The sequence below is a fragment of the Mastomys coucha genome, unplaced genomic scaffold (assembly GCF_008632895.1).
Source record: "Mastomys coucha isolate ucsf_1 unplaced genomic scaffold, UCSF_Mcou_1 pScaffold23, whole genome shotgun sequence".
NCBI classification, from domain to species: Eukaryota; Metazoa; Chordata; class Mammalia; order Rodentia; family Muridae; genus Mastomys; species Mastomys coucha.
In genome coordinates this window covers 116,877,311-116,893,115 of record NW_022196906.1, presented here as the reverse complement: position 1 = coordinate 116,893,115, position 15,805 = coordinate 116,877,311, and the positions used below count along the sequence as shown (strand labels likewise).

The following is a 15,805-nucleotide window of genomic DNA, read 5'->3' as shown; positions in this document are numbered from 1 at the left end:
ATAATAATATATATAATATATAATAATATATATAATATAATATATATATATTATATATAATATTATATATATTATATATATTTTGGTTTTTCCGAGACAGGGTTTCTCTGTGTAGCCCTGGCTGTCCTGGAACTCTGTAGACCAAGCTGGCCTCAAACTCAGAAATCCGCCTGCCTCTGCCTCCCAAGTGCTGGGACTATAGGCGTGCGCCACCACCGCCTGGCCCAAATTATAATATTAAAAACTCTGAAATCAGGCTGGAGAGATGGCTCAGCAGTTAAGAGAACTGACTGCTCTTCCAGAGGTTTTGAGTTCAATTCCCAGCAACCACATGGTGGCTCACAACCATCTGTAATGAGAATCTGATGCCCTCTTCTGGTGTGTATGAAGACAGTGACAGTGTACTCACATACATGAAATAAATAAATCTTAAAACAACAAAAACAAAAAACAAAAAATAAAACACTCTAAAAAAAATCTGACATCTAAAATACTTCTGGATTGGAGCATTTCCAATAGGGATACTCCACCTGCAGTATACACCAGGTCATGATACTAGCAGGAAGGTGGGTATGAAATAAGGGAGAACACTGCCTTTCACCTTGTGGTTAGAGAAGATCTCCCTGAGAACATCAGTATAACTAAATCTGAAGGAAATAGGAGCAGCGGCTATACCATTTTCTGTGGAAGAATATCCCAGGCAGATAAGACTGCGTGGATAAGGCCTTGGAGCAGAAAAAAAGCCTGGCATGTTTCACAAACAAGCTAGCTAGAATGGTCAGAGATAAGTACAAATGGAAGCAGAGGAACTCAGAGGTGATGAAGTGAGGGGGGTTTCAGGGCAGACACAGAGCCTTGTGAGTCACCTCAAGGACTGTGGGTTTAGCTATGAATAACATTAAAAGTTTTTGGAGAGTCTGAGGCAGAAGAAATAACAACACAAGGAAAACCTATGTTGAACTGAGAATACTTTGGAAGAGGGAAAGGTCAGAAACAGGTCTGTTAGGGGGCTAGTGTAATCATTTGCATAGTATACAATATAGACTATTGTCTATATATAGTATATAATCCAGACCAGTGTGTTACTGATGGGGTGATAAAGAACAGGCCATTTCTAGACACCATTTCTTTACTGTGTGAAGGTAAAACCTTATGGGGTGAGGATAAAACATTAAGAAAGCTAAAATTTTGAGACTGAATAACTGAGAAAAATAGTGTTGTCATTAACACACATGGGGATTGTGATGGAAGCTGGTTCATAGTGGCAGGGGAAAGTGTAACTGAGGGATTTTTGTTTTTAGCTGTGTTAAGTTTTAAATACCTAATTGGACATCCAAGTGAGCAAGCAGGTGGTAAGACAAAGGTCTGTAGTTTGGAGGCATCTGAGATACAAATAGAAATGTGAGGGAGTTAGCTCATCTATTTATGGAATAAACTCAGATGGAACAATTCAAAAGAGCACATCTAGGCAGGGAGACTAGGGAAAAAAAAACTTTAAAAACCCCAAATCTGAGAAGTGGCAGACAAAAGCAGAGTAAACCACATGAAAAAAAAAAGCTGCCGAGAAAGTGGGAGATGAAAATGAAAATGAAGACAGATTTATCAGCAGTGGGGCATCACTGGAGGAGTGATGCTCTGCACCAGAAGAGAAGCTGAAGTTCTAGGAGCTTCAGGTAGGTGGTCTAATGTACTGGCGAGAACTTACAATGTTCTCTTCCACTTACTTCAGTTCCTTGGTGAAGTAGCAAACAAGGTTGCTAGCTGTGCAGATGAGTGAAGAGCAATTCAAGGGGGAAAGAATATGAAATAGTTGCTTAGGAATCAATTATATTATAAAAAAGGGCCAGAGAATCACCAACATTATCAGGTAGAACTTTTTTTCTTTTTTGCAGAGCTGGGAATGAACTCTGGGCCTTGCAAGTGCTAGGCTAACACTTTCCATTGAGCTTCATGTCCAGCCCTGGGCAGAAAATTTAAACAATCAGTCTGGTATCAAAGACTTTTCCCTTATTAGGTATAAGCAGTATGTTCCAACATCAAGTTAAGCTTACCTACAATTCCTGTTGCTTCTACATCTGTGGAACTACAACTGATGCTCACATTCATGGACCATAGCTGCTACTATATTCAAAACTTTCAGGGAAGATCATGTAAGTGTATGGTAACTTTAGGATGTGAGGAAGCTCAGATAATTACACAGCACATTCGAATTCTCAGGAATCCCTATTTATATTGTGTTTACATAGACCACCGAGACACCTGTCAGCTGGCCAATGATGTGGTACTCCTTCTCAGTAAGAATGATTTGTCTGTGTCCTCACAGCACTGTTGAAATGAGCTTCTACATTACTACTACCTAAGACCAAGACGTGGGGTCACACAAAAGCTTCTCTGGTACCTTTGTGTCTGAGTCTGACGCTCGCACTTGTTCTCTGAGGTCTTCTAGGTTTTCACTTACAACAGTCTCCTCAGTAGCTTCTAAGGAGATGGGTGCCACTTTAGGGTCATGTGGAGGCTCCTTTGCTGAAGAGAAAAAGCATTCAACCACATAAACTTTAAATAAAACAACCAAAGACTGTTCCATAAATCCCAGAATTCAGAAGTACTTAAGTCCAAACATGACAAAATTCTACAAAGTTAGAACTTCAGCAAATTATGTAACTTCCTGGTTACTACCAAAATAATTGCACTATATGATATAAAAAGAATTGACAATGTGATATGTAAGAACCTTTCTTATGTCTCAGCCATTTAAAAATATTTTTGTTGGTGCATGCCTTTAATATTGGCATGTGGAGGCAAAAGCTCTGTGAGGGTCTCACTCTGCTCTGGCTGGCCTGGAACTCACTATGTAGACCAAGCTAGCCTTAAACCCACAGAAATCCACCTGTCTCTGACTCCTGAGTGCTAAGAGTAAGGCATGCACACCATACCTGGCACATTTATGTTTTATTTTGTGTGCTTGCAGTCACGGTTTAGCATGGAAATCAGATGGCAACTTGCAAGGCCAGGCAGCAAGTACCTTCACCTACTAATCCATCTTGCTGCTTCTAAAAATAGTCTTAAAACTTGAAAGTACAAATAAAAGTTAAGTTCAACATTGTTGCTTGGGCATCTAAAATTATGATTAGCTGTTAGTAATGATTTTTAATGACTGTTTAAGAAAGATAAAGTTAAACATATTAATTCAATTTCAAAGTAAGTCTGGAAGACTCCAGAGGTCAACTGTCTTATCTTGTAGAGAATGCATAACAAAGTTATACATTGAATAACTAAAATAGAACATATCTCAAAATATGATTTGTCAACTTATCAGTTAATGGAAGAAAACTGACAAACTCTGTGACATCTGTTTAGCAGATGCATTTTGCTTACAAAAAGCTTCCCATTCCAATGAATTCAGTGAGTGGGCCTGAATATAGATATACAGATATTTCAATACTGAATATTCTTCAAGTATCAAATTTTACCTGCTGACATCGAAGGACAGATCTCCAGTTTCAGCAATCCAGGGTCCAGCAAGGCAACTTCTTTACTATAAAGCAAACAGAACTCAAACACTGTACCAGATTCCAGCAGAACTACTCAATCGTGAAGCACTGTGTGTATAACATTTGCCTCTGAGGTTGGCTAAGCCACCAGGTTTTCCAGGACAAGGGATACAGAGCCCAGAACATCTGTCCTGGGATCTCTCAGTGGGCTGTTTACTCAAAAGTGTGCCGCCACAGGTAGAGTGCTACCTGACTGTGCTACTCAGGAAGGACCTAACAAATAGACTAGGCATTTGTAAAACTGAAAGGACTGTACCAAGGCAAGAGTGCTTAGCATCTACACTCAGGCATGTGCATGCACAGCTTGTTCCTAGTGTAAAAACAAGACAGCCTGCCAAGTGATTTCATCCCAGCACTTGGGAGGCAAAGGCAGGCGGATCTCTGAGTCTGAGGCCAGCCGGTCTACAAAATGAGTTCCAGGACAGTCAGTGCTACACAGAAAAACCCTGTCTCAAAAAAACCAAACCAAGCTAAGCCAAACAAATAAACAAACCACAACAAAAACCCAAGAAAGCTTGAGTTGATGAATTGATTTTGAGATTTGTTGGTTGTTTCTTTTTACCTTTTTTTTTTTTTTTTCCTGCTTGTTACTACTCCTAAGTAAAGCTTATAATCTAAGGCTCTGGAGGTCAGAGTTGGACTGCTCTGGGTTCCTATTTGTTCTAAACTTTTTTCATCTAATCACACCAAATATAAGAGTAACATTTGTTTATGAGGTTCCTGTGAGGCTTAAATGACATATTCTTACATCCAACAGGCTTAATGAATGAAAAAAACCACATGGTAGACACTCAAAGACATATGGACAAGCAGTTCCATTTTTAAAATTCAGATAAGTGTACTACATAAAAGCAGATAAAATAAGCCCATTTTACCCTCCAATACCTCAGTATGCAAAAAGGAGACTATAGACCCATCAAGTGCCTTAAAAGTGACTCTATCTTCTGGAGGCTGAAAGTTAGTGAGGTACACTGAACAGTCAATGGTAGGATTGATTTCGAGTTCAGAATATATTAAGTGAGTTCAGGAGTATTAACTGGGCTCTTACCACAACAATTCAGAAGACAGTTGAATAGTAAGAGTGAGAATGGAGATATAGAGTCACAAGATAGTGAGGTAACAGAATCAGGGAGATTACACAATACAATAGAGAACTACGTGATGTTTCCATAGTTTCTGCTACCCATTTATGGCAGGCACAGCAAGTATACAGTGTAGTGAGAATTTTGGAATTTTGGTTTCTTTAAAAAATACAGAAATATCATAAGAATGTGCTTTCGTTTTAATCCCAGGTATGGGGACGTGGGGTTGCTTCAAATTGTCCAGAGCTTGCTATGCTCTGCCTCGTGCTTTAGCAGAGGCAGGAGAGGTGCTTTTCTTTTCTTTAAAACTTATTTTTATTTATGTTTGTGCATATGCCTGCCCTGAGTGGCCAGGTGCCTGCAGAGGCTAGAAGAGGACATCTGATACCTTGAACTAGAACTACAGGTGGTTGTGAGCTGGTATGTGTAGGTGCTGGGAACCAATGTGTGTTTGTGTTAGCAACTGAACCTAGGCCTCTGGAAGAGCAACTTGGACTACTAACTGTTGAGATATCTATAGCCCATAGACCTTTATTTTCTATGTGTGGTCCTAGATATCTCTGTCCTAGAAGTTTGTATCCATTAATCAGCTCCAGAATCTACTTTGGTTCCTTATGGATTTAAGTCTAAGTGGTACAGATGGTATAAGCTGATTCCCTACTCAGGATCAGCATTGATTCTATACTATAGAAATCAAATTTTCATTATCTATCTTATCAATCTGAACATTACACTATCTACTCGTTCTTTCCCAGCCATTCTTCAATGTTGGTCTGCCTTACAAAAGAATTACTGTCTTGGGCTAGAGAGATGGCTCAGTGGGTAAGAGCACTGACTACCCTTCCTAAGACCCTGAGTTCAAATCCCAGCAACTACATGGTGGCTCACAACCACCCTTAATGAGATCTGATGCCCTCTTCTGGTGCAATCTGAAGACAGCTACGGTGTACTTATTTTTAATAATAAATATATCTTTTTTTTTTAAAAAAAGAATCACTGTCTCCATTTACACACACTGTAGTTTGTTCAGAAATAGCCTGCAATATTCTCATATAGAAACTCAAAAAGTATTATTTGATATGTGTGTACATGTGCCTATGCATGAACATATAAAGCCAGAGGGAGATGTCACTGAACTTGGAGGTCAGGTTGGCTGGCTAGTAAGTCCTAGAGATCCTCCTGTCTCTACCACCTGTGCTGCAGCCACAGGTGCTCATTTCCTAGCTTTTCCATGTAGATTAGGGATCCCAACCCGGGCAGGTGTCATGTGTGTGCAGCAAGCACTCCTACCCACTGAGCCGTCTTCCCAGACTCCCAAAAGTCTTTCCCTCACTATATGAAGTACTAGGTTTCCCTTCTACATGAGGTGCTGGGTTAATAAAGATAAATAAAACATGGACATTTCCTACTCTTGAGAAGCCCAGTGGTAAAGCAGGAGAAAGAGAAATGAGCAACAGTTGACAAAGTGGTGTCCTAACAAGGGCTTCCTAGCTGCCTGCTTTAAGTGACTGAGGAAAAGCTTTCATTTTCCTAACAATCATGCTCACATCCAACTTTCCTTTTGTGTCAACAAATCCCTCTTCTCCTACCAAGTCTGAAACAATCCAGAATTTATGGACCAATAATTTTGTTCTTGCAGTATGCCTTATTCTTGCTAATTCCTACCTCACTGTTTTTCTTAGTATTTAAAACTTTGTTTCAGCCACTTTCAACTCCCCCCATTCCTAGCAAGACAAAAACTCCTCCAAATGTCTTAAAATCCCATGCTAGGGCCCCAACCATCAACTAACATTTTAGCATGTAATGTATGTGCTAGTACAGATTAACCATCCTGTATTATCACAAATATCCTCAAATCATTTCCAATTATTGTTCAAAAGTTTTACCAATGTTAACCATTATAATCATTTGCAAGCTCATCAATGCAGGCTTTGGTGAATTAATTCTCAGATGCATTTAATGCTTTGGATTTTAATATGGACATTCTCCACTGTGGAGACTGCCAAAAATAAGCAATCTATCACAATATAAACCAAATCTTACCAAAATACCCCAACCAGTCTTGGAATACTAACCACCCAATCAGTAGGTCTCCTCAGGCTTGTGCCTCTTGCTTTACCAATAAGAGGCAGTTCAAAGTATGACTCTCATAGCAGGAAAAGAAGCACAAGTTAGTAATTGAAAGGAAAAAGGAACAGAGCTGAAACCTGCAGCCATAGTTTAAGCACTGTTAACTTCTAGAACTTCTGTGCAATAATTGGCAGATCCTCTGGCTATGGTGGCTTCTTTTTCTCTTTTAAGTTTAGTGTAACCACTGGAAGACCCTCTGGCTATGGTAGCTTCTCTTTCTCTTTTAAGGTTTAGTTTAGCACTATCGATGAATGGGAAAATATGTCCACAGCAGAACAAAAATAAAATTATTAAGCAACTGAAGTAAAAATTAAGTTTATTTAATAACAAATTTTAGAGGCAGGTATGAAAGGCAAAGAGTGGATAAAGTGTAACTGGTGCTCTTTATCGGAGGACAAATCTAGTTTAAAGAAATTAGAAAAGTTACCAGAGAAAAATGTTGAGGGTTAGGGTATGCCTCAGTGATAGAAAGTTTGCCTAGCACCATACCCATAAATCAAATAAACAAAAGATGTCTTTACACTTTAGTTTACAGTCTTTATCTCCATCTCACAGACATCAAAGATATTTGCTATTTTATGTGTATGGGTGTTTTGCCTACCTGTATGTCTGTGTACTATATGCATGCCTAGCAGACCCAAAGGAGGTTTTGGATGTTCCAGAACTGGAGATACAGATGACTACAAGTTACCATGTGACTGCTGGGTATCAAACCCAAATCCTCAGGAAGAGCAATCAGTGCTCTTAACTGCTAAGCTACCTGTGCAACCTCAAGGAGTTATTTTTAAATGTAGGACTTGTTTTGATTTTCCTTTGTATTCTTCAAATGAATCATGGAATAGCATATTTTCAAAATGTCTTTAATAACTACCTCTTACTGTACGCTGTTATGGGTGGACTGTGAAGTGTCACTTCAAAGGCTGTGGGGTCAAAGATTGGGCCCCAGGTAGGTCTAATCATCAAGAAGTAACTAGGTAATGAAGGGTTGACCTGACCAATGGGTCAATCCGCTGGTGGACTCAATGTTATTGGGAAGTGGTAGAAAGTTTAGAGGTGGATCTTGGCTGGAGGAGGAAAGTCATCAGGGTGTGTGCTTTTGGGGTCTATACCTTTTGTGTGTGCGCACATGTGAGAATTCCACAGGTCAATGCTGGTGTTTTCTTCAGTGTCTTCTTAAGCTTTCCACCTTATTTTCTGATATAAGGTCTCTTACTGAACCTGGAGCTCACCAATTCAGCTAGATTGGCTGGCCAATGAACTCTATAGGTTACCCTGTCTCTGCACCTTCAGCGTGTGCATGACAGACATATACCTCGGCACTTTTTTGTTTTGTTTTGTTTTGTTTGTTTTAGTGTGGCTGCAGGGGATCCAAACTCAGGTCCTCATGCTTATATGATAAGCACTTTACCTATTGAGCCATCTTTTCAGTTCCCTTGAGGTTGATCCCATGTTCTGAACTCTGCTCTCTGCTTCCTGGCTATCAAAAGGTATATGTTCTCTCCTACATGTTCCTACCAACCTCAGGCTCAAAACTACAAATTGAAACCTCTGAAACTTTTTTTTAACTGTTTCTCTCAGGCATTTGTCACAATGGTGAGAATGGCAGCCCAAGCCCTTGCTGCCTATCATGTTATGCTGAAATACTTCCCATTTGTTCTTTGATTCAGGCCTCACATTCATGATGGAAATTCTTTTTCTTTTCACAGATAATATTAAATTTGTGTACAAAACTATACAACTTACACAAAGGTAATAATAAATTATTAAATGTAGGACAGGCTATAAAGGTAAAGATCTTAAACATTAGTTTTAGAATTTAGATAGGTCAGAGATCAAGTCCAGTCTCCTTTACTAGCAGTGTGACCTTAAGCAAATGACAGTTTATCATTATTCTCATCTCTAAAATGGGCATATTTTAGAGTCAACTCTTTACAGAGTAAAGTAGTAAACATTCAATTTGCTGATAAATTACAAGTTCCAGAAGCACTAAGAATATTGGAAGAGTACAGTATCCCCAAAGCAGTTATAAATACTAGAGACTTAAGCCATGTGTCACTGAATCTTAGAGGAAAGTATGGTCATGTTTACTTTTTTCATCTATTCATGAAACATTCCAGTGTTTAAACAAAGCATCCAAACACAAACCAGAGCTTAAAGAATTATACAAATGTAGTCAAATGTGCTATTACACAGACTCTGTACCAAGCAGAACAGGCCATGCTCCTGAGCACAAACGTCATTACTAGACACAACAAAGCTGCTTCAAAGAGAGGAGTTGCTATCAGGACAACGATGACTTAAAACGATTATCTTAGAATCTATCAAGTGCAAAACACACTATTTTCTTCTGATAATTGATTTAACTTTTGAGTCTACTTGTAAGTCTTATTTCAAATAAATTTCAAGGCTTCTCTGTTCCCTGAAAGATGATTTTCTAAAAAAACAAAAAAAAAACCCCAAAATCTAACAAGAAATCCATAGAAAATAGGCTAATTCATCATTAAAACTGGCTAAAATGAGCTCATATACATATTTCTAGTGAAAATAAACTCAACTGATTAAGTTACTTTATAAATTATTTCGATTTTAAAAGCTAATCTATCTGCTTTATATGTTTCAAGAAATATTTATCTTTAGCATAACATTTCTAGGAATTAGCAGTAATATGCTGTATTTAATAAATAACTATAAAAATGGTGTGTCAACACTAAAGAGTGCTTTAAAACCCAAGAATCATCTTAACCAAAGGCATTCTTGAACGTGCATACCTCAAACCACCTGGTTCTTTTTTCCCTGGAAGATGTATGTGCTTAAAGTCTGCTGACGGGTGCTCTTCAGACACTCTGGGCTCCTGGCTTATCTTGGGGACTTCTGAAGCAAAGGAGAGATCCCCCTCACTGGAGATTCCAAAGAGCTCTGGGTCATCTTGAATTACATCAATCAAGAGTACATCATCTTCATATGCTTTAAGAATATCTGGAAACCCCAATTTGAGTTCTGAAATGCTTTTAGTCATTTTTCTACCACTAATTTCAGAGGAAATTGGCACAAATGCTTCTTGTTTCCTAGAGCAGAAGGAACTTTGCTCGATATACCCAAGTTCACAAGAAAAAGCATTATTTTCAATTTTAATAGAAATAGACTCCTTATTTGAAATAATATTTCCTGGTTCAGAGATGTGATTACATGCTTTATTATCATAACCTTTCTTTGTAAAGCTCGGAGAAGTGCAGGAATTCTTATTGTAGAATGAATGAGAACTAGTTTGCCCTGGTGCTACACTATGTGTATTGAAAGACTGTGCTCCTGAAGTTGTACAGATATTTTCCTTATTCCTATTTTGTTTTGCCTCCACTCCAGATAAACTGTCAAGTAGCTCTAGGGGACTATAAGCTTCTCTCTCAGATGACCTGGCACTTACTTCTCCTCTTTTTCCTGTCTTGTTCTTTAGTAAAGGGATTTTAAAATTAGTCAGCCGTCCTGTGTTTAATATTTTAACCAAGTCCGGAGCCACAAGTGTTTGCTTAGTAATACAAGCTTTTCGATGAACAGTTTTATTTGCACAGTTATTTGCTTCCTGGCTCTCTTGGGATGCCACTGTTAAATTAAGTTTTGATAAATTCCCTTTCCTTTTCTTATTTCCCGTTAAGCTTTGAGTTATATTACTTAACTGGGTGTCTTCAGTAGCATTAGAAACTACCTCTGCCCCATTTCTGCTGGGTTCCTCTACCTTTGTCTTTTTATCATGGGGTATACTTTCCATCAAAGTAGGTTCTTCTGAAGAAACTGAAGACAAACAACTTAAATCAGAATCATACATTTCTTTTCTCGAAGACTCAGTTGTTCTTTCTATTAAGGATGGTTGTAACAGTTTGGAGTCAGATAAGTGAGTCTGGTTCATTTGGTGTATTATAGAATCATGTTGCCTAACATTTTCCAGTGACCCCGGAAGCGAGTAATTTAAATCTGACAAGGAAGTCTTTTTCCAACACTGGGCAGATATTCTAGCACAAGAATAAAAAGGCCAAACTCTTTTACCAGTCATTGGTATTATTCTGCGACAGCTAACCTTTGACTCTTCAGTTTCACTTCTCAAATCTCCCCGTGGAGATCTCTTTCCCATATGATGGCTATCACTAGGTGATTTCACTGTAGAGCTTATCATCGATTTAAAATATTCTTCTGGCTCCATACTTTTGCATCCTAAGGACTCTGAAGCATTCTTTATATCCTCTTTCAAACTTGGTTCAAGAGTTTTCTGAAGCACAGCATTTATGTGATGTCTAGAACTTGTTTTCCCCACTGTTTCTGGGAGACACAAATGGTCCACGGGAGGGAGTATATTATGGTTTACTTTTCTTAAAGCTTTTAGAAAATTTTTTTTAGATTCTAAGGTCTCTGTTTCTTTCCCTTCCATACCCATTTGGTTTTCTTGTAACACCAACTCAGAACTGTTAAACACATTAGACAAAGTAAGATCAATAATTTTTTCCTCTTTTTCAGACTTCATCTTTTTCCTGTGTTTTCTCACTGTGTTGTTCTCCTCTACTGAATATTTGTTTTTTTCACTTTGAAGGCAAGAACTCAAGCTATTGTTGTTATTTTGGCATAAATGACTTTCTTCAAGCAGTAACTTACTGGCTATTACACTTTTTTCAGTTTTTAAGAGCTTAGTAGTAGTTTTTGTGTCATCTTTCTCTGCAAGGTTCCTAAGGTTTTCTTTCTTTAACTTCAAAGAGTTCTCTGCTGTGTGTAGACATACACCATGGGGTCCATCCTCAAAGTTGTTTTCATTATTACACCCTTCAGAATGTAGGAAACTGTAGTCATGTGATTCAAAACTGCAATTTTTTTCTATTCCGGGTGATAAGCTGTTACAAGAACATTTTGGCGTATTCTTGAACAGTTTATCTTGGAATTCAACCTTAATATTTTGTGTTGCCTCACTTTTAGTTATGTTGAGAGGTGGATTTTCTAAACTTTTACATTTTTTAATTCGAATTCTTCTTTTAATACCTTCTCCCAATTCTTCCTTAGCCAAAGACTGTAAGAAAGCTGTATTTTGAAATTCACTGCACTCCACTGTTTGCAAAGATTCCAAACTGGTTATTGATGTCTTTCTTACCAGGTCAGTCCCTGGTTGTGGATCATCACTTGGGGCTTCAGTAATTTTTCCATTCTCTTTGGCTGATCAAAACAAGAAAACATACCAAAAGACATTTTTACACTGGGCAGAAAGAAGCAATACCAGTTAACAGAAAATCTGTGAAGCCAACCATGTATTTCTCTGAAGAGCTGTTTAGAAATACAAACCGATTTTCATATTAAGTATTTAAATTTTTTAAACTGGGTTCATTGCATAACACAGGCTGACCTCCAACTTGAGACTCTCCTGCTCCAGCCTCCCACCTGGCATATTATGGGTGTGCATGCCTTGACCAGCTTTAAGATCTAATTAAGAACTATAAATTAACCTCTATAAATTCTAAAACAGCAGAAAACCCTTTATAGCATTATTTACCCTAGTTAAAACAAACCACTAGTATTAATTCCTTCGACAGTAATTATAATGATGGGCTCCTAAGTGGGCATACACTTATTTAAAAAAAAAAAAAATCCGGGCTGGTGAGATGGCTCAGTGGGTAAGAGCACTCACTGACTGCTCTTCCGAAGGTCCTGAGTTCAAATCCCAGCAACCACATGGTGGCTCACAACCACCTGTAATAAAATCTGACGCCCTCTTCTGGTGCATCTGAAGACAGCTACAGTGAATCACGCAGAGCGAGCGGGCTAGAGCGAGTGGGGCCGGTAGAGGTCCTGAGTTCAATTCCCAGCAGCCACATACATGATAGCTCACGGCCATCTGTATAGCTACAGTGTACTCATACCCATAAAATAAATAAAAATTAAAAAAAAAAATCCTTCCCACTTCACCTCTCCTTATCAAGTGGTAAATACCACACAAATACAACTAAAGGTTAGTAGTAGAGCAAAGACAGAGGCAGCTGAGGAAAAAAAAAGGCTTGGTGTCCCGGGTGACCACCAGCTTCCTTACTGCATCGTCTAGGAGGAGAGGGCGCTCTGCCTCCTTCATTGCTTTAGGCGACGAAGGCCCCCGTTCCCTGATCCCTCTGCTCACTGCCTTCCAGGCCACCGAGGTCTCACCCAACTTGTCACCTTCTGTCTCTTCTCTCCCAGAAGCCTGGGCCACCATCCTCCGCTTCTGCCTGCTCTCCTCCTCTTCCTCCTCCTCGCGCCCCCTGGCCTCCAGGCTACAGCCTCCCCGCTCGCCTGGCTCTGGCATCCGCGGAAGGCCTCGCTTCCTCAGGCCTCGGGAGGTGCCTTTGCGCCCTGTCACCGTGGTGGGGCCCGGAGGCGTCGCTGGCGGCCGCATCCGCCCACGGCCGCCCACTCAGCCTCTCTGAGAAGCCTAGACGCCCCGGAGCCGCTGCTCCCCCTGCAGGACACAGGCTACTGCCCACCGTGGCCTGGCCTGGCCGCACCTGGCTGCGGACCCTGTACCCGAAACAACAGGAAGCGGAAGTGGGCGGGCTGGGCTCGGCTGGGGGCAACTGGCCGAGGGCCTCGCGATCCGCTTGTCCACATGCTCCCTCGAAGAGTCCTGGCTGCACCCGGAGGTGACAGGGTCTCACCTCAGCCAGAGCCTCACCGCACAGGCGTGTGGTGGTGCCTCCTTGGGCCTCCTCACCCTCCTCCAGATCTGGACTTCTGGAGGTACCTGGGCTCAGCACCCACCCCTCAACAGTCTCCCCTCAACACCCCGACAATGGGTATCTACCAGTGGCTTCTAACTGCCTCCAACACTCCCAGGAGCCCACTGTCGCTTATTTCTCAATACCGCCACATTTATCCAGATAGCTCACAGATACCCCAGCTGCTGCCATGCAAAATACCATTTATTTCTGTAAAAGGCTGTTTCTCCAGTGTTGGCAGACAGAAGCTTCTAGATGTTCTTCTGGATTCCTTCATGTTGATTTCCTAAATCTGCTCAGTTCTATTTTCTGTGTCTGTTACTTCTCTCCTTTTCCCGTTACTGCGGCTCTGGCCCTCAGACTTGACCTGCAACATCATGCTTCTAATTTTATTGATGTCTCTCCATCCTTGTATTAGTTCAGTCAAGTTTAACCAGCTTGCCAGGCCATGCCTCTCCATTGAAAGAGGATCCTGGTATGCCCCATCTTGGCCCTTCACAAACCTCCTTTGCTTAAAGACTGGAATGGAGTTTAACCTCCTTGTATGTTATTTTAGATCCTGTCTACTGTGTCCGTTTATGGATATTTAACCATACTGACCTTGTATAAGGAAAGTGTTCGTCTGTGGAAAATGTGGCTCTGGTGGTCATTCAGAGATTCACCAGTCTGACTCAAGTTTTAGTTTTAATAAATTAGAGGCTTTTTATTAAAAAGAGACTGGCCAGGACCTGAGTTCTCTAGGCAAGGTCCCAGTTATTGTTAGTCTAAGGATCATAAAGGCAAAACCCATAAATTTTGGAAGCTAAATTAACTCATATCCTATGTGGCTTCAGGCAAGACTTGCTTTTCTAACAGGCATCCCGAAGGTGTCTCAGATATCCAAACAAGTAAGTAATAGATACAAAACTGGACCTTAGCAATTTAACCTGTTCAGTCTTGTGGCTCCATTACCTTGCAGAATAGCTGAGACAGTAAAATATTTTGCAACAATCAGCATTTTTTTTTTCTTTTAAGAATAGCCCAACTGTACCAGTAGCCCATTTTCAGGTCAGCTCACAGGATACATTCAAGGTAGGAGCAACTTCCTCATTGCTTACACGAGTTAAAGACAATTTGGTTATACAAGCCTAGCACAGTAAATGTTTCCTCTCAACAATGCTCACCATTACAGAAGACTGTATAATAGGTAACTCCCAGTCGTTGCTAAGCCACTGAGCTTTGTTGTTTTGACACAGCCCTTACTGTGTAGCTCAGGTTGGCTTTGAGCTTGGACGATTCTCCTGCCTGATTCCCAGTGCTGAAACTGCAGGCCTGAGCCACCACAGGGAACTAATGGGAGCTTTTATTCTTTTGTTTTCCCTTTCAAACAGCTATATAAGTGATAAGCAACAGAAACTCAAAATAATAGTCTATACACATGCAAATTCTTTCTAATAGTTTAATCAATTTCCCATCCTATTCAAAGAAGTAAATTTCTGTTTACACTTAAATTGTTTAATTACCACTTCAATACTCCTGATCCATAAATGTGTTTGTTCTTCTTACTGAACTTGTAGTCATAAAATATACCTGATAAAAGAAATAGACTTCTTAACACATATCTACATCTATAGGCTCGAGCCTATCTATGCACTAGTTCTTAAAATTGTTAGGCCCTGGTTCCGTGGGAAACCCAGAAGAGCTCAAGGATTGCAAAGTCCGCTGCAATTTGCAAAAGAGTCCTTTTATTTCAAGTCTTGACTCGGATCGAAAACCCCCGTAATGTAGGTTTGGCGTGCGACCCTCGGCCCGGGTGCTTTAACACTTATATACAGAGCAGTTAGAAATTCTTTGAATGCTTAGGGTGAAGGAGAGGGGAGGTGGGTTAGGTAAGCCATAACTCAGACACCATACTGTTTGGTAGGGTGGAACTGTGAGGCTGGGAGGGGGATTAAAGAGTGTCTTTTGTGGGGCTATCAGGAACTAGTTTTATGGCCAGTCATAAGTGTCCGTGACCTCTGGTGACCTCTTTCCTATGATTTAAACGTGGGACCCTAATCTCCTTTTGTCAAGGACAGGCACTAGCTGCACCTGGTTATCTGGGAGAGTTCTAGCCTTGGCGCCACTGAAGCTGAGGAGTTTTTGTCATTTGCCTTATTCGGGCTGGAACCCGAGGCTCCTTGAATCCTCTTGAAGCAGCTAGGGAGGTGGAATGAACCCCCACGTTTGCTGCAAGGGGGGGCAGGGCTTCTGAGGGGCAATGCAGAGGCAAATCTCAGAAGCAAGCCTTACTGTAATTGCTGTGGGAGCGATCCTAGGGGGTAGGGGGACTTCTGCAGGAGAGTGCAGA

At 40.5% G+C, this 15,805-nt stretch overlaps 1 protein-coding gene across 4 annotated transcripts in view; it reads right to left on the bottom strand.

The window, feature by feature from the left end:
- The window catches only part of Topaz1 (testis and ovary specific PAZ domain containing 1), a 56,205-nt gene extending 42,885 nt beyond the window's left edge, over positions 1-13,320 (bottom strand). For 3 of the 4 annotated variants that reach the window (XR_004111602.1, XM_031344569.1, XM_031344571.1), the window contains exons 1-4: positions 12,929-13,320; positions 9,532-11,950; positions 3,471-3,535; positions 2,399-2,523 (exon numbers count right to left, since the gene is read on the bottom strand). Coding sequence is in view for 3 of the 4 variants with exons in the window: in XM_031344569.1 (XP_031200429.1) it covers positions 2,399-2,523; positions 3,471-3,535; positions 9,532-11,950; positions 12,929-13,157 (2,838 nt within the window). In the remaining variant the exon portion in view is untranslated. The remainder of the gene's footprint in view (positions 1-2,398; positions 2,524-3,470; positions 3,536-9,531; positions 11,951-12,928) is intronic. The other variant, XM_031344570.1, reaches the window with a different exon arrangement.
- Between the last annotated feature and the right edge of the window lie 2,485 nt (positions 13,321-15,805).